Source organism: Oncorhynchus mykiss, chromosome 25 (genome assembly GCF_057628025.1).
Source record: "Oncorhynchus mykiss isolate SJ-2025 chromosome 25, ASM5762802v1, whole genome shotgun sequence".
NCBI classification, from domain to species: domain Eukaryota; kingdom Metazoa; phylum Chordata; class Actinopteri; order Salmoniformes; family Salmonidae; genus Oncorhynchus; species Oncorhynchus mykiss.
The window spans coordinates 67,791,783-67,817,905 of record NC_143046.1 but is presented as its reverse complement, the minus strand read 5'-3'; the positions used below and the strand labels follow the sequence as shown (position 1 = coordinate 67,817,905).

The following is a 26,123-nucleotide window of genomic DNA, read 5'->3' as shown; positions in this document are numbered from 1 at the left end:
GCCCCTGGGGATAGGGCGCCTGTAAGCGAGAGCAGTAAATTACAGAACACCATCTGAGCATCTAGGCCATAAGCACTGTAGCTTAATACAGGGCCATGCACAGATCATAGAGAACTGAACAGAACCATATGCATGCAGCCAGCTGCAGAGACAGGTATAGAGGACATTACACACACACACACACACACACACACACACACACACACACACACACACACACACACACACACACACACACACACACACACACACACACACACACACACACACACACACACACACACACACACACACATACATTTATTTGAGTTTGAGGTGTTATCACGTGTCAGGGCAGAAGCAGTGGAGAAGTAAGGTGTGGTATACACTTCTTCTGACCCCTAAAGCTAGATATCACTGCTACTACTGTATATTCCATCTGGATTCAGTAACTGTCTGTTGTCGCCCTATAGATGTGCATCGACCCCACCCTCTCCGTTGCACTGGGAGACAAGCCCCCTCCTCTATACATCTGTGAGGAGTGCAGCCAAAGGATAGCAGGGTATGTGGTTGTAACCTCTTTCTCTCTCCATAGATGCCATTCCAAACATCACCTGCTGTCTGCTTCATTATTCTGGTCTTTATCCCAAGGGAGAAGCATCACCATGGTTGCATAATTCCTTTGCTGGAAGTGTATTTTCAACGGAGGTATTCTCAGCTAACTATAATTTGATTTACATATTCCTGTGACCTTTACAGAGACCATTCAGAATGGCTTGTTGATGTGCTCTTGCCCCAAGGTGAGTGTTAGCAAACAAGTATTAGCGTTCAGGTTGCCATCTCTCTCTGTCTCCCTCTCTCACACACATATACAAGTACATACACGCACACATGTACGTACCTCAATACCCCCAAAATCGAGTCAATCAGAGGGGAGTTATTTAGGCTGAGTGAACCCATTGTCTGTGTGTATGTTATACTGAATACCTCTGTGGCCTCATTTTTACAGCTGAGATATCTGCTATTTGTCAAAAGAAGGTAAGACATGAACATTGGTGCATTGATGTGTTTGTGTTTGTGCTCTCATCAGCTCACGCAGTATTCATAGTGGTAAAACTCATGGCTAAACAAGAGCACCCCTTTCTTCTTCATATTAGAGCAACAAGTGAAGTAGACTGGTGAATGGAATTGTTTGCTAGTATTTGTTACTTCTCTGTTAGATGGCTTTGCGTACATAATCATGGACTGTGGCTGTGCCTCCCTTGCTATGTCATTGCTGGTTGTGTATAAATATCATGCCTTCATGCCAACATCCACCCAGTGTTCATTTAACCATGAGCAATACAACTGCTGTGTAATTGATTTGAGGACAGGAGAGAGATAACCACTTGTGTCATTTTAAGTGGTGGAAAAATAAACACGATGCTAGCCTGCTACAGGCTAACGAGGCCCAAAGAAGCTACAACTTGCACTTCGACATTTCATATAGCAGACCATCACATTTATCTCTGAAGTGTTTAAGGACCGTGCACTTTCATTTGGAGAGTCCATTCACTCGAACACTCTGTTCATTACTTGTCTAATGGATGGTCCAGTCTTAATGGAACTGGCAGGGCATGATGTTTGTTCCGGAACACAGTCCAAAGGCATAAAAGTTCCCCCTTGGTTCCCACGGAGACTGACACACAAATCTGTCAGGTAGTGTATTAAATCAAATCAAATGTTACGGGTGTAGACTTAACCGTGAAATGCTTGCTTATGAGCCCTTCACAACGAGAGTTTAAAAAGTATAATCAAAAGAAAAGACTAAGCTGAGCAGCCCAGGGTTGTCATGGGAAACAGCTGTCCTATATCTAGTTCATCCAGCAGTAGTTTTAATCCTCACACAGCCTTTTCAATAGGCTTTGTCCCACTGCAGAAAGCTCTTACCTGGATCCACGCCAACTCTCTCATTATCAGCACACACATCATTGTTCTATCTGAGATGTGATTGCTTGTCAGAGTTACAGCTAGAATAGGGATTGCTTTCACAGTGCTCTGCAGTTACAGTATAAGATATACTGTAGTGCAGTGTTCCCCAACCCGCAGGTGATTTTATTTGGCCCCCCAAGTTATCTGAGCAAAGTTGTTTTTTATTTGTTTTTGTTGGACATAGAAGACTGTAAAAACACCAGTAAATCAGCTCCAAGTGATTAGAATTTTTGAAATCTGTTCCAAAGGATTCCCATGCATAATAGCGAGATACAGTATATGTGATCGTATACAAATGTAAGCTAGGTTTGAAATGATGATGTCTTAGTATCTGTTTGGGCTTCTTGCGGTCAATTTGCTGTACTGTATCCATTGACCAGGTTTTCACCATTGTCAGTTGTATGTTTTTGTAAAGATTACAGAGAGAGAGGGGAGAAGACAGGAAGACAACAGAGAGAGAGGGGAGAAGACAGGAAGAGAACAGAGAGAGAGGGGAGAAGACAGGAAGAGAACAGAGAGAGAGGGGAGAAGACAGGAAGAGAACAGAGAGAGAGGGGAGAAGACAGGAAGAGAACAAAGAGAGAGGGGAGAAGACAGGAAGAGAACAGAGAGAGAGGGGAGAAGACAGGAAGAGAACAGAGAGAGAGGGGAGAAGACAGGAAGAGAACAGAGAGAGAGGGGGGAAGACAGGAAGAGAACAGAGAGAGAGGGGAGAAGACAGGAAGAGAACAGAGAGAGAGGGGAGAAGACAGGAAGAGAACAGAGAGAGAATGGGGAAGACAGGAAGATAACAGAGAGAGGGGGGGAAGACAGGAAGAGAACAGAGAGAGAGGGGAGAAGACAGGAAGATAACAGAGAGAGAGGGGGGAAGACAGGAAGAGAACAGAGAGAGAGGGGGAAGACAGGAAGAGAACAGAGAGAGAGGGGAGAAGACAGGAAGAGAACAGAGAGAGAGGGGGAAGACAGGAAGAGAACAGAGAGAGAGGGGAGAAGACAGGAAGAGAACAGAGGGAGAGGATCTGTTCATTTGAAAGGCCAGAGGTTTCAGTGGCTGATCAGATGAAACCAATAAGACACCATATGTACAGTCTCTATCTAAGAATGATGCTATCTGTCCCATGGCAGCCTATTCATTAGCATGCACACACAAAAAGAACACCACTCGTTCTTTTAATTTAGGACGTTTACACATCAATGAATTTATTGAGGCATAGGACCTTTTAAGGATAGCTTTTTTTCACAGTGAAAACAGTTTATTAGGATTCTTATATTTTCTCAGTTTATAAATTATACGAGGAGTTGTTTTAACTCATTGTCCCCTCTGTCTTGTAGAACTGTAGCTCTCATGTCAGGAGGGCAGTTGTCACCTGCTTCTCAGCTGGTTGCTGCGGGCGCCATGGCAACCGACCCGTCCGCTACTGCAAGCGTTGCCATGTCAACCACCACAGCAGCGAGGTGGGGACTGCGGCGGAGACCCATCTGTACCAGACCTCCCCACCTCCCATCAACACCCGCGAGTGTGGGGCAGAGGAGCTGGTGTGTACTGTGGAGGCTGTTATCAGGTATTTTTATTTGTATTTGGTGCATTTCATTTTTTTTATTTAACCTTTATTTAACTAGGCAAGTCAGTTAAGAACAAACTCTTATTTAAAATGACGGCCTACCCTAACCCAGACAATGCTGGGCCAGTTGTGCGCCGCCCTACGAGACTCCCAATCACGGCTGGTTGTGATACAGCCTGGAATCGAACCAGGGTCTGTAGTGACGCCTCTTGCACTGAGATGCAGTGCCTTAGACCGCCCCGTCACAGCATCACAGACAACACAGGCAACCAACCGCATGCTTCACAGTAGCACTGTATACAACCACAGTTATCTCTATCACTATCTGTCTATCTCCCTCTGTCTTTCTGTCTGTCTCTCTCTTTATCCCCCCTCTCTCTCCATCCATCTATCAACATCAGTCTACTGAAGGAGGCAGAGATCCACGCGGAGCTGCGTGAGTTTGAGCTGAACAGGCGTCGTCAGATGGGCCTGTCTGCCTCCCACCACTCCCTGGACAACATCGACTTTGACAACAAGGAGGACGACCAGCACGACCAGAGGCTCCTCAGTCAGTTTGGCATCTGGTTTCTGGTGCGTGGCTCGCTGGTCTATTACTCACTATCACAGTTGAGAGATTAGGATGTTGACACACCTGTCTGGGCTCTTATTACCAGCCTGTGCTGTACTCTCTTCATAGTGCAACATTATAATGCTTTAACCGTATCCGTCTCCGATCTTGGAGGCCCCTGACTGACCATGTTACACCCCATCCTTGCCCCCACCCCTGAAGGTGAGCCTGTGCACCCCCAGTGAGAACACGCCCACTGAGAGCCTGGCGCGGCTGGTGAGCATGGTGTTCCAGTGGTTCCACTCCACAGCCTACATGATGGACGACGAGGTGGGCTCCCTGGTGGAGAAGCTCAAGCCCCAGTTTGTCACCAAGTGGTTGAAGACCGTGTGTGACGTGCGTTTCGACGTCATGGTGATGTGCCTGCTGCCCAAGCCGGTGGAGTTTGCCAGGGTGAGGAGGAGCGGGGAAGGAGAAGGGGTGTTGGAGGGTAAAGGCGGCTCAGTATGTGTTTGTGAGGGGTTGTAAGGTGTAATGTTGGGTGTAGGGTAGTATGAGGTTAGGAATGTTTCTCTGGGGACAATGCACACTGGAGGGACAGTGTGTGATGGTTGTGTTTCTTGGTGAATATCTCCCTTGGTTATACCTGACCTTGTGTATGTGTCTATGTACCCATATCCCCAGGTGGGGGGTTACTGGGATAAGTCTTGCAGCACAGTGACCCAGCTGAAAGAGGGGCTGAACCGGATCCTGTGCCTGATCCCCTACAATGTGATCAGCCAGCCGCTATGGGAGTGCTTCATGCCAGAGTGGCTGGAGGCCATCCGCACTGAGGTGCCTGACCAGCAGCTCAAGGAGTTCAGAGAAGTGCTCAGGTACTGTATACTGGACCTCCTCCAAGTCACCCAGTTCACTGTACCACCACCTCTAGTTCAATGGTGTCCTATGGTTACTGATCATGCACAAATAATTTTCTGTCTTGTGCGAATAATATAATGTTATGTAAAATGATATGTGACTATGTGTAACACACAGTGAAAATGGTTTCCATAGTCTCACCTGCTAGTGATACACATGAGAGGGGATATACCAAATGCTCAACTTTAAAAGCATGGCCCCTCACTCCTCACCCCTCTGCTCCCCCTGCAGCAAGATGTTTGACATTGAGCTGTGCCCTCTGCCCTTCTCCATGGAGGAGATGTTTGGGTTCATTAGCTGCAGGTTCTCAGGATACCCAGCCTCTGTGCAGGAGCAGGCTCTGCTCTGGCTGCATGTGAGTATAAGGCCTGTGGCTTTTTATGAGGATCCATTTCATATTGTGTGGTTGAAATGAAATGAACAGGTTGTCATGATGTGTGAGTGCCTGGGCAGGGGCTGTACTGAATATGGAACTGGGTCACAAGGCTAGCATGAGACTGGAGTTCTGAGAGTGAGAGAGGAAGGATTTTGCTTTTGATTCCATATGCACTCTCAGCCTGCTGTCCTATATATGTGGAAGGGTTTCTTTCACGACTGTGATAACAGACACCAAAGTAATTCAATCTGAATATATACAGTTGAAGTCAGATGTTTACATACACTTAGGTTGGAGTCATTAAAACTAGTTTTTCAACCACTCCACAAATTTCTTGTTAACCAACTATGATTTTGGCAAGTCGGTTAGGACGTCTACTTTGTGCATGACACAAGACCTTTTTTCAACAATTGTTTACAGGCGGATTGTTTCACAAATCCAGTGGGTCAGAAGTTTACATACACTAAATTGACTGTGCCTTTAAACAGCTTGGAAAATTCTAGAAAATGACGTCATGGCTTTAGAAGCTTCTGATAGGCAAATTGAGATCATTTGAGTCAATTGGAGGTATACCTGTGGATGTATTTCAATGCGTACCTTCAAACTCAGTGCCTCTTTGCTTGACATCCTTGGAAAATCAAAAGAAATCAGCCAAGACCTCAGAAATAAAATTGTAGACCTCCACAAGTCTGGTTCATCCTTGGGAGCAATTTCCAAACGCCTGAAGGTACCACGTTCATCTGTACAAACAATAGTACGCAAGTATAAACATCATGGGACCACGCAGCCGTCATACCGCTCAGGAAGGAGACGCATTCTGTCTCCCAGAGATGAACCTGCTTTGGTGCAAAAAGTGCAAATCAATCCCAGAACAACAGCAAAGGACCTTGTGGAGATGCTGGAGGAAACAGGTACAAAAGTATCTATATTCACAGTAAAACGAGTCCTATATCGACATAACCTGAAAGGGCACTCAGCAGGGAAGAAGACACTGCTCCAAAACCGCCATAAAAAAGCCAGACTATGTTTTGCAACTGCACATGGGAACAAAGATCGTACTTTTTGGAGAAATGTCCTCTGGTCTGATGAAACAAAAATAGAACTGTTAGGCATAATGACCATCGTTATGTTTGGAGGACAAAGGGGGAGGCCTGCAAGCCAAAGAACACCATCCCAACCGTGAAGCATTATGTTGTGGGGGTGCTTTGCTGCAGGAGAGACTGATGCACTTCACAAAATAGATGGCATCATGAGGGAGGAAAATGATGTGGATATATTGAAGCAACATCTCAACATCAGTCAGGAAGTTAAAGCTTGGTCGCAAATGGGTCTTCCAAATGTACAATGACCCCAAGCATACTTCCAAAGTTGTGGCAAAATGACTTAAGGACAACAAAGTCAAGGTATTGGAGTTGCCATCACAAAGCCCTGACCTCAATCCTATAGAAAATTTGTGGGCAGAACTGAAAAAGCATGTGCAAGCAAGGAGGCCTACAAACCTGACTCAGTTAGACCAGCTCTGTCAGGAGGAATGGGCCAAAATGCACCCAACTTATTGTGGGAAGCTTGTGAAAGGCTACCTGAAACATTTGACCCAAGTTAAACAATTTAAAGCAAATGCTAGCAAATACATATTGATTGTATGTAAAGTTCTGACCCACTGGGAATGTGATGAAATAAATAAAAGCAGAAATAAATCATTCTCTCTACTATTATTCTGACATTTCACATTCTCAAAATAAAGTGGTGATCCTAACTGACCTAAGACAGGGCATTTTTTTTACTAAGATTACATTTCAGGAATTGTGAAAAACTGAGTTTAAATGTATTTGGCTAAGGTGTAAGTAAACTTCTGACTTCAACTGCATATAGGTCACACATACTACAGGAATATGTGTAGAGTACTACTTATACATTTCTATCTGCTTATATACGTCTTCTCTTTTGCCTCTCTGAATGTCTCTGTTGTCTGTTTGTGTGTTTTATGTGTGTGTGTAAACCTGTTAACCTAAACCTGTTGTCATTAATGTGTCTTGTATGTGAGTTTGGTGTGCATCTTTGCATGATCTCTTGTGTGTTTGTGTACCTGTTGGTGTATGTGTGTGCGTGTCTGGTTGGACACAGGTGTTGTCAGAGCTGGACATTGTGGTGCCTCTGCAGCTGTTGATCGGGATGTTCTTTGACGGGGTGAACTCAGTGAAGGAACTGGCCAATCAGAGAAAGACTCGAGTCTCTGATCTAACTGGTGAAAATACTGAGGCTCGGAGGGTGAGATATCGTACTAGTCATCAACTATACAGTTTACATCCACAATCTGAAAATGCTTGTTATCTATTTACCCAGCCAGCACATAATGTTCTGAGAACCATATGTTTCTTAGAGTTTGGTAAGAGTGTGGTTGGCCTATGGTTATTTTGCATACAACCTTCACACAACTTTCTGGGAATGGTGCAGGATAGCTGCTTGGTTGCTTGGCAGCACATTTAAGGAACTTGACAAAAAAACATTATTTGCTTGGTATTTCATTACTTTAACAGAATGTTTCCTAAAAGTTCAAGCATATTTTGGTGATGTTCTAGGAACGTTCTCCAACTGGATTGGCATTGGGAATGTTCTCAAATAGATCAGAGAACGTTAAGAAACAATGTTTTTTTGTGGGAATTTCAATACTTCAGCATAACATTTCCTACAGGTTTCCTCGTGGTTCTATTTAAAGTCATGTTCTCAGAACATCAACAAAAAAAAACACAATACTTCAGCATAACATTTCCTACAGGTTTCCTCATGGTTCTATTTAAAGTCATGTTCTCAGAACATCAACAAAAAAAAACACAATACTTCAGCATAACATTTCCTACAGGTTTCCTCATGGTTCTATTTAAAGTCATGTTCTCAGAACATCAACAAAAAAAAACACAATACTTCAGCATAACATTTCCTACAGGTTTCCTCATGGTTCTATTTAAAGTCATGTTCTCAGAACATCAACAAAAAACCCACAATACTTCAGCATAACATTTCCTACAGGTTTCCTCATGGTTCTATTTAAAGTCATGTTCTCAGAACATCAACAAAAAAAAACACAATACTTCAGCATAACATTTCCTACAGGTTTCCTCATGGTTCTATTTAAAGTCATGTTCTCAGAACATCAACAAAAAAAAAAACACAAGAAAACCTTAGTCACGTTCAAAGAACATTTTAATAATGTTCAGCATCAGCAAAACTCTATCTTGTTAAGTGTGTTCAGGTGTGTAGGCCGCACCCAATAATTGGCCACACTTGATCTTAATGTGTGCTTGTTTCCTTTGACATGGGGTCTGTTTGAATAGACTGAAATGAACAGCTTTGTATGAGTAAAAAAAATCATGTCTACATTCCATGGATAGATCCATGGATCCATGTCTATCCATGGATAGAGAACAGAAGATCATAGGTTTCAATCTCCCTGACGCCGTGCAACAACAAAAAATAAATGTGTAAGCATGATTAATGACTAAGCAAATCAATGTCCATGTGTCCTATTTGTGATTGGAGTTCAAAACAGTTAACCTAAGCAAGCAGTGTTATTAATAGTCATATTGAATTATGTTCTCAGAACGTTATTTAATTACCTTAAAATAACCTATCAAACCTCCCAGGAAAACTTTCAGGGAACCGCAGTTAAACATTCTCAGAACCTCTCTGCAATCTAAAAATGTACCTCCCAGAACAGGCAACATTTTCACTTCTGTTCTACCAGTCAGGGAACTTCCAGTCAGGGAACTTCCAGTCAGGGAACTTGCCTTCGTTCCCAGAACCAATGGGAAACCAAAAAAGTATGTTCCTACAACTTCCAAGGAACCAAATGTGCTAGCTGGATACCCTCTACTGTCAACCATCCACAGGCATATGTGTTGCCCTGGTAACTGCTGAAGTCTAAATATAGTTCTATTTAAGGGGCTTAATTGAGCTCTGCCATCATTCAGATTTATTTGTGAAAGTTAAACCCTTTGGCTCATCTATCCACAGCATATTTCTACACCTGAATACACCTTGATAACTTGGAGGGTAGATCTCATGACAGCACAATTATGGAACACGATGATACCTGTGTGTGTGTGTGTGTGTGTGTGTGTGTGTGTGTGTGTGTGTGTGTGTGTGTGTGTGTGTGTGGGGGGGGGTTATGTCCCTAGGAAAGCGTGGTTTCAGATCCAGGCCATCTTGGGCCGCACAACACTGTGAGCCCGTTCCCCAGTCCGTTCCGGAGCCCATTCCGGAGCCCCTTGCACTGCAGCCCCTTTAAGAACCTGGGCCATGCTACGGGACACTGTGCCCTGGACCTGGACTGTGATGACGATGACATGAACCTGGGCTGTTTCATTCTCATGTTCGACCTCATCCTCAAACAGGTGGCAAGCCTATACACTGCAGACATGGGTTCAATTATACTGTTACATTTTACAATACCTCATTGAATACCTCAGAGCCACCAAGCTGAGTTTTGTCCCACTTTCTATTTCTGTGGGTTCTCCTGTTCAACAATGTTGTAGTGGTTCCTTACTTCTAATAATAATTTAATCCATTTGTAAAGCGATTTCCATTATACAGAATAATCTCAAAGTGCATAATCTAAAAAATAAAAAGCAAATAGAAAAAAAATGGACACAACTAGACAGGGCAACTGACACAATAAACCCAGCTACAATGTCCTTGTTCAGATGGAGCTCCAGGATGACGGCATGATGCTCGGTCTGGAAAGCAGCCTGGGGAAGGACATTGTGGGCATCATCAACAACGTCTTCCAGGCCCCGTGGGGGGGCTCCCACACCTGTCAGAAGGATGAGAAGGCTCTGGAGTGCAGCCTGTGCCAGTCCAGCATTTTGTGCTACCAGCTAGGCTGTGAGCTCCTGGAGAGACTCACCCCCAGGGAGGAGATACGTCTGGTGGTAAGACACACAAGCAGACTCCTGTAAAAACAGCATGTCCTGAATCGGTCCAATTGTTTTTCAATGGTTTGTAATTCTTACTGTATTTGGTTGCCAGTAGACATTATTGTGTCTTGACTATAGGAGTCAACAGACATCTTGGAGGACACATTGCTGTTGCCTCAAGTGTTTGGGCCTGAACAACGGACAAAGCAAGGGGCAGAGGAAGCGGACAACCCTGCCAGCACACACACTGACAACCCTACAATTCAAAGTTACTCTCCTGACAACCCACGTATGTATCCATGGCGAAATAAAGCTTGGGTTGGAAGGGTTTTGGATTGAGTACAGAATATCTCAGTGTACTGATACAGATCTGATGAAACACAAGCAGAACAATTCTCAGTTGTGTAGGTGTAAATACCTCAGCATTACCAAAATCTAATCCCAAATGTATTTTATGACATGAAGAAAAAAATATGAGATGAACACTTCTCTGTAACAGTTCAGAGGCTGCGTACAACATGAAAAGGAAATACTGCATAGTTTCTCCTCTGCTGGGGAATTCTCTCTTTTTACAGCAAAGATTTCTCTCTTACAGCAATGAAGAATAATGCTGATAAGAAGTTTTCTTACCAGCAGCTCCCTGTGTCTCTCAAGCTAATATACACTATTCTGCAGGTACCTGCCAGTCCACCCTTATCCAGTGTTAAGTCATCTTGTCAAGATATAACTTGTCTATAGAATATAATAGATGCCTAATCAAAGACAATAATCCCGTATCCTCATTAGAAACGATTGAGTGAGCAAAGGAAATTTACCTTTTGTTCCCTTTGTAGGAAATGTCTAAGTTTGAGGAGCCTGATATCCTGTTCAACATGCTGAACTGTCTGAATATCTTGTGTCTCCACGGAGAGTGTCTGTACCTGGCCCGTAAGGACCACCCCCATTTCTTGGCCCACATCCAGGAGAAGATGCTCATTCCCAGGTCAGGAAAGTCACCATCACCGCATGGTGCCCCTCCTGCAGTTTCACACGTAGCTTGTTTGTTTACAGAAATCTCTAATAGTACATTCTTTAAACATGCCTTGAGCCATGAGATGTAGCTACATGCAGAAACTGAAATCGTTGATCACGATCTTGATGTCAGTTGAACTTGATCATCAAATACGTGAAGAGCAGCCAGGTATGCGTGTGTGTCTAATGTGATAGTGTGTTCCAGCCTGTGGACCATGCTGAAGTCCGAGTTCTGCCAGCTGGCCTCCTTGGCCGTGCCCCAGCTCCTGCATGCCCTCTCCCTCTCCCACGGAGCAGACATCTTTTGGAACCTGGTGGACAGCAACTTTAACAGCAAGGACTGGAAGATACGCTTCGAAGCAGGTGAATTATATATGAGCCTTCACCTCACGTATGTGTGTGTGTGTGTGTGTGTGTGTGTGTGTGTGTGTGTGGGGGGGGGGGGGGGGGGTACTGTATGTGATGATATGAATAGATACAAATATCTATCTTTGATTTCATTTTTTGCTGTTTTATTGTTGACAATGTCACAGAGCACCAATCAAGGGAAAGGAAAGGGAAAGGGAAAGGGAAGGGAAGGGAAACGGAAAGGGAAAGGGAAAGGGAAGGGAAAGGGAAAGGGAAGGGAAATGAAAGGGAAGGGAAAGGGAAAGGGAAAGGGAAAGGGAAAGGGAAAGGGAAATGGAATGGAAAGGGAAAGGGAAAGGGAAGGGAAAGGGAAAGGGAAAGGGAAAGGAAAGGGAAAGGAAAGGGAAAAGGGAAGGGAAAGGGAAAGGGAAAGGGAAGGGAAAGGGAAAGGGAAAGGGAAAGGGAAAGGGAAAGGGAAAGGAAAGGGAAAGGGAAAGGGAAAGGAAAGGGAAAGGAAAAGGGAAGGGAAAGGGAAAGGAAAGGGAAGGGAAGGGAAGGGAAGGGAAGGGAAGGGAAGGGAAGGGAAAGGAAAGGGAAAGGGAAAGGGAAAGGAAAGGGAAAGGGAAGGGAAAGGGAAAGGGAAAGGGAAAGGGAAAGGAAAGGAAAGGGAAAGGGAAAGGGAAAGGGAAAGGGAAGGGAAAGGGAAAGGGAAAGGATAGGAAAGGGAAAGGGAAAGGGAAAGGGAAGGAAAGGGAAAGGGAAGGGAAAGGGAAAGGGAAAGGGAAAGGAAAGGGAAAGGAAAGGGAAATGGAAAGGGAAGGGAAGGGAAGGGAAAGGGAAAGGAAAGGGAAAGGAAAAGGGAAGGGAAAGGGAAAGGGAAGGGAAGGGAAGGGAAGGGAAGGGAAGGGAAAGGGAAAGGAAAGGGAAAGGGAAAGGGAAAGGGAAAGGGAAAGGGAAAGGAAAGGGAAAGGAAAGGGGAAGGAAAGGGAAATGGAAAGGGAAAGGGAAATGGAAAGGAAAGGGAAAGGGAAGAGAAATGGAAAGGGAAAGGGAAAGGGAAAGGGAAGGGAAAGGGAAAGGGAAAGGGAAAGGGAAAGGGAAAGGGAAAGGGAAAGGGAAGGGAAAGGGAAAGGGAAAGGAAAGGGAAAGGAAAGGGAAAGGGAAGGGAAATGGAAAGGGAAAGGAAAGGAAAGGGAAAGGGAAAGGGAAAGGGAAAGGGAAAGGGAAAGGGAAGGGAAAGGAAAAGGAAGGGAAAGGGAAAGGGAAAGGGAAAGGAAAGGGAAAGGGAAAGGGAAAGGGAAAGGGAAGGAGAGGAAAGGAAAGGAAAGGGAAAGGGAAGGGAAAGGGAAAGGAAAGGAAAGGGAATGGAAGTGAAAGGGAAAGGAAAGGGAAAGGGAAAGGGAAAGGAAATGGAAGAGAAAGGAAAGGGAAAGGAAAGGAAAAGGAAAGGGAAAGGAAAGGGAAAGGAAAGGGAAAGGGAAAGGAAAGGGAAAGGAAGGGAAGGGAAAGGGAAAGGGAAGGGAAAGGGAAAGGGAAAGGAAAGGAAATGAAAGGGGAAAGGGAAAGGGAAAGGAAAGGGAAAGGGAAAGAAAAGGGAAAGGAAAGGAAAGGGAAAGGGAAAGGAAAGGAAAGGGAAAGGAAAGGAAAGGGAAAGGGAAAGGAAAGGGAAAGGAAAGGGAAGGGAAAGGGAAAGGGAAAGGGAAAGGGAAAGGGAAAGGAAATGGAAAGGAAAGGGAAAGGGAAGGGAAAGGAAAGGGAAGGGAAGGAAAAGGAAAGGGAAAGGAAAGGAAAGGAAAGGGAAAGGGAAATGAAAGGGAAAGGAAAGGAAAGGGAAAGGGAAGGGAAGGGAAAGGGAAAGGGAAGGAAGGGACAGGGAAAGGAAAGGAAAGGGAAGGGAAGGGAAAGGGAAAGGAAGAAAAGGGAAAGGAAAGGAAAGGGAAGGGAAAGGAAAGGGAAAGGGAAAGGGAAAGGAAAGGAAAGGGAAAGGAAAGGGAAGGGAAAGGGAAAGGTAAAGGGAAAGGGAAAGGGAAAGGAAAGGAAAGGGAAAGGAAAGGGAAAGGGAAAGGGAAAGGAAAGGGAAAGGAAAGGAAAGGGAAAGGGAAAGGGAAAGGGAAATGGAAAGGAAAGGGAAAGGTAAAGAGAAAGGGAAAGGGAGAGGAAAGGGAAAGGAAAGGAAAGGGAAAGGTAAAGGGAAAGGGAAGGGAGAGGAAAGGGAAAGGGAAAGGGAAAGGAAAGGGAAAGGGAAAGGTAAGAGAAAGGGAAGGGAAAGGGAAAGGGAAAGGGAAGGGAAAGGGAAAGGAAAGGAAAGGAAAGGAAAGGAAAGGAAAGGGAAAGGGAAAGGAAAGGGAAATGGAAAGGGAAAGGAAAGGAAAGGAAAGGGAAAGGAAAGGAAAGGGAAAGGGAAGGGAAAGGGAAAGGGAAAGGGAAAGGAAAGGGAAAAGGAAAGGGAAAGGGAAAGGGAAAGGAAAGGGAAAGGGAAAGGGAAAGGAAAGGGAAAGGGGGATATCTAGTCAGTTGTACATTCAACTGAAATGTGTCTTCCGCATTTAACCAAACCCCACTAACCAAACCCCACTAAATCAAATTAGAATATAATAATAGAATATAATATAATATCAGTCTGTTAAATTCACATGAAGTCATTTAACAGACTCTGACTTCAAACAGCATAGAAAGCAGATGTTTATTGCATATTGCTTGCAAAGTAACATTGCAAAATAACATGAACAATTGCTAAGGGAAATGATGTGTCATGACTACAGGTTGTGTACACACGTGAACCGTAGGATGATGATCATGAATTTTAATGATCTAATTATGGCCTCATATTAGCTATTCTGAAACATGGTAATTTACCTGTTTGTGTGAATCAACCCAAAAAGATACCAGTTGGGTGCCAAAGCATCACTATGGCCCACAGGCAATCTGGCTACAATAATACTATCTCCACTCCCTCTACCGCCACACTGCCATCTAGTGACACTGTACATTACCCATCAGTGTTAGAGTGATGCTGCTTTTAACATTATCCTTTGCAGTGTCCTATCAAACTAAATGTGACATGGCGCTGAGATGTTGTCTTGTGCCCTGTCTGTGTTGTCATGGGAACTCCCAGTGGAGAAGGTGGCGGTGCTCTGTCGGTTCCTAGACATTGGTTCTTTGACGAAGAACCACCTGCTGAAGTACTCCCTGGCCCACGCCTTCTGCAGCTTCCTGGCCTCTGTGGAGGATGTCAACCCGGCTGTGGCCACACGCGCCAGGCTGCTGCTGGACACCATCAAGAGCCCAGCACTACAGGTGATTAACAGATATCTATCTAGGCCAAGATAAATACTATTAAACTGCCATACAACCACTTTTCATGTGACAATTGATAACGTGTATGGAGTCTTTCTTATCCTGGAGGACAAATTGCTTCGCAGCAAGTCAGCAAACAATTTTTTATTGATGAATAACACAAAAACATGTAAGTGCAGTGCTAACACTTGTGTATGTCTGTGTCTGTGTGTTTGTGTGTCTGTTTCTGTATATCTGTGTGTTTGTGTGTCTGTGTCTGTGTGTTTGTGTGTCTGTGTCTGTGTGTTTGTATGTCTGTGTCTGTGTGTTTGTATGTCTGTGTCTGTGTGTTTGTGTGTCTGTGTCTGTGTGTTTGTATGTCTGTGTTTGTGTGTCTGCAGGGTTTGTGTCTGTGCCTGGACTTCCAGTTCGACACGGTGGTGAGGGACCGGCCCATCATCCTCAGCAAGCTGCTGATGCTGCACCACCTGAAGCAGGAAGTCCCTGCCCTCAGCTGGGAGTTCTTTGTCAACCGCTTCGAGACGCTCTCCCTGGAGGCCCAGCTCCACCTGGACTGCAACAAGGAGTTCCCTTTCCCCACTAGTATGCCCAGCTGGGGGATTTGATCCGTTACATTGTCTGCAGAATATAATTTTCACTATGACTTATGTTCAATACAACAAACCAAGCATGTAGGGAAACATAAACCTGTGAAATCAGAACATTACAGTTCATGTTCGTGTGGTGGAGGTGTGTTAAGTGTTATGAGACATCGGCACGTTGATGTATGTTATTTATCTTTCCTTCCTTGCCTCTCCTTGTCAGCCATCACAGCTGTGCGTACCAACGTGGCCAACCTTAGTGATGCAGCGATGTGGAAAATCAGACGGGCGCGCTTTGCCAGGAACCGTCAGAAGAGTGTGCGTTCCCTCCGTGACAGCATCAAGGGCCCGTCCACAACCAAGCGAGCCTTCTCCCTCCCAGAGACTCTGTGTAACCGACTACGTGAGTGTCCATCGGTTGGTTAGTCTACTAGTCCGTAGGTCTCAGCTTTTGTCTGTCCCATGCTTCTACTGTTCCTCTCGTCATCAATTCACCTCTCTGTTCTGTTAGTATACCTACAAAATCTTTATTCCTGTTTGTTTCACTCAATTGCATATTTTCTCAGTGATTTGTTATCTTGCTGGAGGTAAGAGGTTTGTCTTCTCTGTGATTTCCTCATTGACCCTGCACAGGATGCGGTCTGAGTTTCTGGGAGAGGGGGTTTACTGTTGGCTTTAGACTGTGTGGTTGTTGAGCTTGAGTAAGCAAGTGGAGGTGAAATGATTAATAGAATAACTCGGAAAAGTCTCAGCATCCAAATACATATTAGGATCACTTTATGTGAATGGTGTGAGACATTGGGATGTATAGGGTTATCTGGAAGCTCAGACTTGTGTCCTGTGCTACCTCCCAAGAACATTCTCCTAAATTGCATTCTTCATGTGTGGTTTTTAGCTTTAAGGCTTACGAGGCAAGAGCACTCTGCCCCGACTCTGGGAGATATGATAGAGAAAGTCCTGCCAGGTAAATAACAATCCAAATCTAAATATAGAAACAGATCAACATTCCCTTAAGCATAATCGCATCATATGACTAACTTATGGCTACTGATAAAGTTGATGGGCATCAGGAAACTTGATGAAAAAGCAATGTTTGCTCTTCACTGACATTCATTGCTTTTCATCCAAAATTCATAGATACCCACTGGGCATACACTGGTTGAATCAACGTTGTTCCCACGCCAATTCTATGAAATTAGGTTGAACCAATGTGGAGTAGACGTTGAACTGACATCTGTGCCCAGTGGGTTGTCCGTTACTCTTGCTATCTTGATAGCTTGTCACATTTTCTGTTTGCATTTGACATATTCCATGACAATGTTAAAGTGACGTCCATATAGGTAATCACCCGGCCAAATGTAGACCAAGTTAGATGACTGTCGTACCCTCCCCCGAGCTTTGTTCCCCTGCTTCACTGCCCCTCTCCTCTCCATCCGCTCCCATGTCGGCAGCACACTTCCTCCTGCCTTTTAACCCTGATGCTTTGGCCCCTCTCCAAGGCCACAGCCCCTCAATGGAGGATGACTCGGTCATCAGGGACCTGCTCCCAGAGGATGCTGGGATAGATCACCAGACGGTGCACCAGCTCATCATGGTACTCATGAAGTTCATGGCCAAAGACAAGAGCAGTGCTGAGGCAGACATCGGCAGTGCCAAGGCCTTCAACTCGGTGAAGCGCCACCTGTATGTGCTGCTGGGCTATGACCAGCAGGAGGGTTGCTTCATGATCGCACCCCAGAAGATGAGGACCTCCACCTGCTTCAATGCTTTCATCGCTGGCATCGCACAGGTTAGAGGATATCATTAACCCTATAAATGACTCTGTGTTAATGCTGTACTAGTTCTAACATTTGTTTTAAAGACAATCCTTGAGTAAATCTAGAGTTTAACCCCGAGAGAAATCCTGCTTCAGTTGGGAGTACATGAAAGATGGGAGTTTTTCAGATTGTTTCCCAATGTAAAGTTTTAAGTATTGTGTTGCTGCTGCTGAATGATGTGAATTATGACAATCTGTCAAGCATCAAGAAGAACCTGGTGTGATGTGATATCTCCTCCAGGTGATGGACTACAACATTGGGCTGGGGAAGCAGCTGCTCCCCCTGGTGGTCCAGGTGTTGAAGTACTGCACCTGCCCCCAGCTCAGACACTACTTCCAGCAGCCGCCGCGTTGCTCTCTCTGGGCCCTGCAGCCACACATCAGACAGATGTGGCTCAAAGCCCTGCTGGTCATCCTCTACAAGGTACACACCACCCACAGTTGGAATATAATGAAATCTTATTCACTATGTGAATGTGTTTACATTGTAAACTTTATAGATGCAGTGTGTCTATGATTGATTACCAGTAATTGTGAAAATGTAATATTGAGGACAGCTAATCTATATATATATTAAGTTGCTTTGTACTCTCTTACCCTTCACTTCTATCAATCCTGTGTGTGGTCTCAGTACCCCTACAGGGATATGGATGTGAGTAAAGGGGTTCTGCACCTGATCCACATCACCATCAACACCCTGAATGCCCAGTACCACAGCTGTAGACCCCATGCCACTGCTGGACCCCTCTATAGTGACAACTCCAACATCAGCCGCTACAACGAGAAAGAGAAAGGTGGGGACAACAGCGATTATCACATGCCTGGATTGTAAATATAGGCTTTTATTTTAAATGATCAGGAATAAGAATGGAGAGTTTTGGACATACATTACATTTACATTACATTTGAGTAATTTAGCAGACGTTCTTATCCAGAGCTACTTGCAGTTAGTGTATTTATCATAAGATAGCTCGGGGATACAACCACATATCACAGTCATAGTAAGTACATTTTCCTCAATAAAGTGAGGAGTGGATGCGAGGGTGGTGCTGTGGGATTATTTAAGATACTCTTTGAAGAGGTAGGGTTACAAATGTTTTCGGAAATATGGGCAAGGTCTCTGCTATCCTAGCTTCAGGGGGAAAGCTGGTACCACCATTGGGGTGCCACGACAAAGAGCTTGGACTAGGCTGAGTGGAAGCTGCCCTCCTGTAGGGGTGGGAGGGCCAAGAGACCAGAGTTAGCAGAACGGAGTGCTCGGATTGGGGTGTAGGATTTCAGCATTTAACCTTTATTTAACTAGGCAAGTCAGTTAAGAACAAATTCTTATTTACAATGACGGCCTACCCCAGCCAAACCCTAACCCGGACGACGCTGGGCCAATTGTGCGCTGCCCTATGGGACTCCCAATCATGGCCGGTTGTGATACAGCCTGGAATCAAACCAGGGTCTGTAGTGACACCTCTAACATTGAGATGCAGTGCCTGAGATGCAGTCCACTCGGGAGCTCTGAAGGTAGTGAGGGGCAGTTCCTCTTGTTGCATCGTAGGCAATACCAGGGTCTTGTAGTGGATGCGAGCTTTGACTGGAAGCCAGTGGAGTGTGCAGAGGAGCGGGGTGACATGGGAGAACTTGGGAAGGTTGAAATCCGCTGCTGCATTCTGCAAAAGTTGCAGGGGTTTGATGGCACAAACGGGGAGCCCAGCCAACAGCGAGTTGCAGTAGTCCAGACGGGAGATGACAAGTGCCTGGATTAGGACCTGCGCCTCTTCCTGTGTGAGGTAGGGTCGTATTCTTTGGACGTTGTAGAGCATGAAGGAGGACACGACAGCGCCGAGTAACTTGGTGTATAGAGAGTAGTGAGAGTACAGTGCCTTGCGAAAGTATTCGGCCCCCTTGAACTTTGCGACCTTTTGCCACATTTCAGGCTTCAAACATAAATATATAAAACTGTATTTTTTTGTGAAGAATCAACAACAAGTGGGACACAATCATGAAGTGGAACGACATTTATTGGATATTTCAAACTTTTTTAACAAATCAAAAACTGAAAAATTGGGCGTGCAAAATTATTCAGCCCCTTTACTTTCAGTGCAGCAAACTCTCTCCAGAAGTTCAGTGAGGATCTCTGAATGATCCAATGCTGACCTAAATGACTAATGATGATAAATACAATCCACCTGTGTGTAATCAAGTCTCTGTATAAATGCACCTGCACTGTGATAGTCTCAGAGGTCCGTTAAAAGCGCAGAGAGCATCACGAAGAACAAGGAACACACCAGACAGGTCCGAGATATAGTTGTGAAGAAGTTTAAAGCCGGAGATGGATACAAAAATATTTCCCAAGCTTTATACATCCCAAGGAGCACTGTGCAAGCGATAATATTGAAATGGAAGGAGTATCAGACCACTGCAAATCTACCAAGACCTGGCCGTCCCTCTAAACTTTCAGCTCATACAAGGAGAAGACTGATCAGAGATGCAGCCAAGAGGCCCATGATCACTCTGGATGAACTGCAGAGATCTACAGCTGAGGTGGGAGACTCTGTCCATAGGACAACAATCAGTCGTATATTGCACAAATCTGGCCTTTATGGAAGAGTGGCAAGAAGAAAGCCCTTTCTTAAAGATATCCATAAAAAGTGTTGTTTAAAGTTTGCCACAAGCCACCTGAGAGACACACCAAACATGTGGAAGAAGGTGCTCTGGTCAGATGAAACCAAAATTGAACTTTTTGGCAACAATGCAAAACGTTATGTTTGGCGTAAAAGCAACACAGCTGAACACACCATCCCCACTGTCAAACATGGTGGTGGCAGCATCATGGTTTGGGCCTGCTTTTCTTCAGCAGGGACAGGGAAGATGGTTAAAATTGATGGGAAGATGGATGGAGCCAAATACAGGACCATTCTGGAAGAAAACCTGATGGAGTCTGCAAAAGACCTGAGACTGGGACGGAGATTTGTCTTCCAACAAGACAATGATCCAAAACATAAAGCAAAATCTACAATGGAATGGTTCAAAAATAAACATATCCAGGTGTTAGAATGGCCAAGTCAAAGTCCAGACCTGAATCCAATTGAGAATCTGTGGAAAGAACTGAAAACTGCTGTTCACAAATGCTCTCCATCCAACCTCACTGAGCTCGAGCTGTTTTGCAAGGAGGAATGGGAAAAAATTTCAGTCTCTCTATGTGCAAAACTGATAGAGACATACCCCAAGCGACTTACAGCTGTAATCGCAGCAAAAGGTGGCGCTACAAAGTATTAACTTAAGGGGCTGAATAATTTTGCAAGCCCAATTATTCAGTTTTTGATTTGTTAAAAAAGTTTGAAATATCCAATAAATGTCGTTCCACTTCATGATTGTGTCCCACTTGTTGTTGATTCTTCACAAAAAAATACAGTTTTATATCTTTATGTTTGAAGCATGAAATGTGGCAAAAGGTTGCAAAGTTCAAGGGGGCCGAATACTTTCGCAAGGCACTGTATGTGGTGCATCAGTAGTGAGAGTACATGGTGCAGACACAGATCCTCTCTACGTCACCTGGTAGGAGCGGCCTGCCAGGTAGGATGCAATCCAAGAGTGTGCAGCGCCTGAGACGCCCAGCCCTGAGAGGGTGGAGAGGAGGATCTAATGGTTCAGTGTCGAAGACAGCAGATAGATCTAGAAGGATGAGAACAGAGGAGAGAGAGTCAGATTTGGCAGTGTGGAGAGCCTCCGTGACACAGAGAAAAGCAGTTTCGGTTGAGGGACCCGTCTTGAAACCTGACTAGTTAGGATCAAGAAGATCGCTCTGGGAGAGATAGCGAGAGAGATGGTCAGAGACGGAACGCTCAAGTGTTTTGGAAAGAAAAGAAAGAAGGGATACCGGTCTGTAGTTTTTGACGTCAGAGAAGTCGAGTCGGGATGTTTTGAAGTCAGAGGGGATTCAGCCAGTGGTCAGGGATGAGTTGAGGGAAGTGAGGAATGGAAAAAGGTCTCCAGAGATGGTCTGGAGAAGGGAGAAGGGAGGAGGGGATGGAGTCGAGCGAGCAGGTTGTCGGGCGGCCGGACTTCATTAGTTGCAGGATTTCATCTGGAGAGAGATGGGAGAAAGAGATTAAGGCGTAGGGTACTTCTGTGCGAGTGGGACCAGAGGACTCAATAGGCTGAGTGTATGAGGAGTGGTTGACAAAGTGGTTGACAAAGTTGTCTGCAGAGAGGGAGGAGGAGGCGGTGGAGGATTAGGGAGGGAGGAGAAGGTGGAAAAGGGTTTCCAAGGTTAGAGGCAGAAGCTCAAAATGTAGAGTGATAGAAAGTGGCTTTAGCAGCGGATACAGAGGAAGTGAAGGTAGAGAGGAGGGAGTGAAAGGATGATAGATCCTCCGGAAGTTTAGTTTTCTGAAATTTTCGCTCAGCTGCACGCAGAGTAGGGTCCAAGAGGCAGAATCAGGAGACAGGAATGAGAAGGATTTAGCAGAAGGGAGATATGATAGAATAGAAGAGGAGAAAGTAGTGGGAGAGAGAGAGCGAAGATTGCGACAGCTCATGACCATCTGGGTAGGGGCTAAGTGACTAGGGTTGGAGGAAAGGGAGACAGAAAAGAAAACAAAGTAGTGATCAGAGACCTGGAGGAGGGTTGCAGTGAGATTAGTATGCCGAACAGCCTCTAGTAAAGATGAGGTCAAGCATACTGTCTGCCTTGTGAGTGGGAGGGCACTGGGAAAGATGAGGTCAAGCATATTGCCTGTCTTGTGAGTGGGAGGGGACTGGGAAAGATGAGGTCAAGCATATTGTCTGCTTTGTGAGTGGGAGGGCACTGGGAAAGATGAGGTCAAGCATATTGTCTGCCTTGTGAGTGGGAGGGCACTGGGAAAGATGAGGTCAAGCATATTGTCTGTCTTGTGAGTGGGAGGGCACTGGGAAAGATGAGGTCAAGCATATTGTCTGCCTTGTGAGTGGGAGGGGACTGGGAAAGATGAGGTCAAGCATATTGTTTGCCTTGTGAGTGGGAGGGCACTGAGGCAAGGAGGGGAAAGAGAGAGTTGGAAAGAAATGAATTGAAGGCAGATGTCAGGAGGTTGAAGTCGTCAAGTACGAAGAGCAGTGAGCCATCATCAGGAAATGAGCTTATCAAGGTTTCAAGCTCATTGAGGAACTCTCTAAGGACACCTGGTAGGCGGTAGATGACAACAATGTTAAGCTTGAGTGGACTTCAAATGAGGAGATGGACAGGTGAGGGAGGGAGAAAAAATCTAATCTCCACATAGGAGATTTCTACCACGATGACCAGATGCTCTTGGACTATGAGAGAAATTAAGAGAGAGCAGCTGGAGTAGCAGTGTACTCTTGGGTGATCCAGGTCTCCGTCAAAGCCCAAAAATACAGGGATCTTAATTTGACTTATATTGTTGCAGCAAAATAATCCTTCAGCAACAGGATTTGAAAATGTAGTCCATAATGTTGCTTGATCGGTGGTTAGGTTATTAGCTGGCCAAAAAATAGTCTGCATGAAAAGGCAATACTGTTAATATAACTAGTGTGTTAATGTGGGTTTTCAGTGAATTTATGTAAATCACAAAGCTCATCCGCATTTCCTGCAGTGCAAGAAAATAGTTAGCAACAAAAGACTGATGAAATTAAGATCCTACATCTGTAATGTGTATGATGTTTTTTTCAGAGGAGGACAGTGTGTTTGATGAGTCTGACGTTCATGACACACCAACTGGAGCAGGCAACAAGGAGTCTCAGACCTTCTTTGCCCGTCTGAAAAGAATCGGTGGCAGCAAGTCTGTCAAGTACCAGCCGGTAGAGCTGAATGCACAGAAAAGTATGAAAATCGTCTCAAAGGATGACCTATTTTATCCAGCAATTACATTCATTGAACTTAAATGCTTCGCTGACATGAATTGAGCATTCACAGATTTTCCCAATCAGATATGATCTATCTTTTGATCCTCTCTTTGTCTGCGTCAGGTGAAATTGAGCTGTCTGAGTACCGCGAGGCCAGTGCAGTGCAGGACAACATCTTGCACTGTGTGAGGGAGGAGAGCACCAGGAAGAAGCGTCTGCAGGCCATGCACAAGCAGAAGTCCCTGGACATTTCCAACACTGACTCCATCCTCTACAACCTGGACGAGCATCGACGCAAGTCCTGCATAGACCGCTGTGACCTGCAGCATGGTCTCCCCGGGCCCCCCTCCTCCACCACCTCCCACCCCAGGCGGGCAGGGGGCCATGGGAAGGGCTCGTCAGACGGCTCCTCAGGCCGAGCAGAGGGCAGTGACCACCAGGACCGTTCAGGAACCCGGGGGGGGCACTCAGACTGCTCCAGGCCTGTCATCCCAGAGGTGCGCCTCAGCTGCATGGAGACGTTTGAGGACAAGGCCGACTTGGACTCCCCTCTTACAGGCGGCTCTTCTGCAGAGAAGGAGGACCAGGACCTCATTGACCTCTCCTCCGACTGCACTTCAATCCCAGAGAAGCACTCCATCCTCTCCATGTCCGACAGCGACTCCCTGGTGTTTGAGCCCCTACCACCACTGAGGATCGTGGAGAGTGACGAGGAGTTTGACCTGAACATGGTGATGGGCCCCAGGCTGAATGGGAGTGCCAGGCCCCCTGCTTCCCCTGCCAGGCCCCCTGCCTCCCCTGCCAGGCCCCCTGCCTCCCCTGCCAGGCCCCCTGCCTCCCCTGCCAGGTCTGCTGCCCCCCCCACCAAGCCCGTTGCCTCCCCTGCCAGGCCCCCTGCCTCCCCGGCCAGTTCTGCTGCCCCCCCTGCCAAGCCCGTTGCCTCCCCTGCCAGGCCCCCTGCCTCCCCGGCCAGGTCTGCTGCCCCCCCTGCCAAGCCCGTTGCCTCCCCTGCCAGCAGAAGCACCGTGTGCCTGTCCCCCATTGTGCAGGTGAGCGTGGAGGACTGTTCTAAGGAGAAGAGGACCACAGACTCCCCATCAAAAGAAAGCCCCCAACAGCCTCTACAGAGGCCACGCTATGCAACCCCCACCACCTCCCTGGAGCTGCCTGACCGGTCAGAGCACCCTGGCCTGGAGAGCCCCATGACTCTCAGCTTACAACAGAAGAGGGACCTGCTGAGGAAGACCCCTGCTGTCCCTGACACCTCCCTGGATGACTTTGTGCATCCTGAGGACTTGAAGGCAGGGGTGGGTCTGGGGACCAGTCCCTCTGGCAGGATGATCTTCCTGGACATCCCTGAGGACACAGTTGAACCCCTCACCTCTCTGGAGGGGAACAACAATGACGAAGAGGAATATTATGAAGAAGATGATGAGGACCTTGATGACAGTGACTTTAAACCCGATGATGATGATGAGAACGGCGAGGCAGAGTTTAAGATCCAGATAGTTCCCCGGCAACGCAAGCAGAGGAAGATAGCTGTGAGCGCCATCCAGAGAGAGTACCTAGACATCTCCTTCAACACCCTGGACAAGCTGGGTGAGCAGCCCACTGACACAGGTAAGAGAGACCAGGGTCCGGGGAGACAGGAGCCTAAGTCCAGAGAGAGGGGTCCCTCTGCATGGACTTACAGCTGCTGTATCCTTTTTCTGTGCCCCTGAGATAAGTATGCTGACTTCATGCACAATGTGCCTTTGGATGTATGTGTGTTTCAGTGATGACATCTCTAAGGTTTGAGGGGGATTATGAGATATGATAAAATACGTTTTCTACTAAAGTGTCTGCTTAGAATTGCAGAACCACATGAACAAAATATAAATTGTCTAGTTGCATATCCATGCTACCTCAAATCTTTAGTCAACTGGTCACCATTGCTGTTTCCTGTCCTGTGGCTTTGTCTCTCCCTTTTCCCATTCCAACCCATGGTAAACTTCTGAAAAGCCTACTGTAAAAGAAAGTCTGAGAAACCGAGTAAATATCAGTACAGCGCCTTCAAATTACTGCAACACACTTTCCATAAATAGCTGTCCATATAAGAACTAGTAATAGCATAAATGAGAAATTATTTTTTTACTAAATAGTACATCAATAAACCACATCTTAATTTCCGATTGCTCTCTTTCACTAGGACTCAATGTATACTTGCAGTTAATTACTTGTAGCTCAACACTACATTTGTATTGGCGTTGGGTGTCTGCAGCATCCCATGCGCTAACCAGTTGTCTACATGTGAGGTAAGGAGGAGGCTGAGATGCTGAAGCAGCCACTATTCCGCACCATCACTCACCCACATTGCCTTGCAGATCACAAAGTTCTGTCTACCCTGGAAAAGCCACGGGAATCCGCCTCAGCCCCCACCCTTGAAGCTGCTATCCCAGAAACAAGCAACCGCTCTTCAGTATCAAGTAGGATCCAAATACTTCCACATTGTCATGTGTTTAAATCACCCCAAAAAACAGGTGTGGTCATTACACCAGGAACTTTACACTGTTCAGACATTTGGCCTTGACTTTTAAAGGTGTAAAATACTTTTTTTTAGTAGTGTTTTTCTCTGCCTTTTGTTTATTAAGACACCAGTGCAGTTTTTTCATGGTTATTTTCTTTTTCTGATCAATAGATCAGGATTCTACCAATCTGACTATATATAAATGAATGAATATACGCAACTAAGCCATTAAATCATTTCATTTTTATATTTACCTCTGTGAGTGTCTTCTACCCCCCATTTTCCTGACAGTTGCTTTAAAGGGCAATTCCACCACTTTTCAACCGCATATTCATCATCTCCTGCACCAAACCAGAGTCTACATTATGTGACCGACCGGTTCGATTTGGTCTTATGTTGCAAAATTTGAAATTGTGTTTTTTTTTTTACATTAGATAAAAGTAAAGACTCAGAGCTAGAA

At 45.6% G+C, this 26,123-nt stretch overlaps 1 protein-coding gene across 1 annotated transcript in view; it reads left to right on the top strand.

The window, feature by feature from the left end:
* LOC110505600 (protein unc-79 homolog) overlaps nt 1-26,123 on the top strand; it is a 52,146-nt gene that overhangs the window by 14,383 nt on the left and 11,640 nt on the right. Inside the window, exons 9-33 of the mRNA XM_090219270.1 lie at nt 453-541; nt 739-779; nt 989-1,017; nt 3,283-3,512; nt 3,914-4,085; nt 4,285-4,515; nt 4,747-4,937; nt 5,212-5,335; nt 7,481-7,624; nt 9,532-9,747; nt 10,057-10,284; nt 10,408-10,558; nt 10,865-10,944; nt 11,103-11,251; nt 11,486-11,643; nt 14,744-14,925; nt 15,306-15,507; nt 15,730-15,909; nt 16,402-16,470; nt 17,006-17,295; nt 17,564-17,746; nt 17,954-18,116; nt 22,985-23,134; nt 23,281-24,777; nt 25,521-25,622. Of these exons, the coding sequence (XP_090075396.1) occupies nt 453-541; nt 739-779; nt 989-1,017; nt 3,283-3,512; nt 3,914-4,085; nt 4,285-4,515; nt 4,747-4,937; nt 5,212-5,335; nt 7,481-7,624; nt 9,532-9,747; nt 10,057-10,284; nt 10,408-10,558; nt 10,865-10,944; nt 11,103-11,251; nt 11,486-11,643; nt 14,744-14,925; nt 15,306-15,507; nt 15,730-15,909; nt 16,402-16,470; nt 17,006-17,295; nt 17,564-17,746; nt 17,954-18,116; nt 22,985-23,134; nt 23,281-24,777; nt 25,521-25,622 (5,251 nt within the window). The remainder of the gene's footprint in view (nt 1-452; nt 542-738; nt 780-988; nt 1,018-3,282; nt 3,513-3,913; nt 4,086-4,284; nt 4,516-4,746; nt 4,938-5,211; nt 5,336-7,480; nt 7,625-9,531; nt 9,748-10,056; nt 10,285-10,407; nt 10,559-10,864; nt 10,945-11,102; nt 11,252-11,485; nt 11,644-14,743; nt 14,926-15,305; nt 15,508-15,729; nt 15,910-16,401; nt 16,471-17,005; nt 17,296-17,563; nt 17,747-17,953; nt 18,117-22,984; nt 23,135-23,280; nt 24,778-25,520; nt 25,623-26,123) is intronic.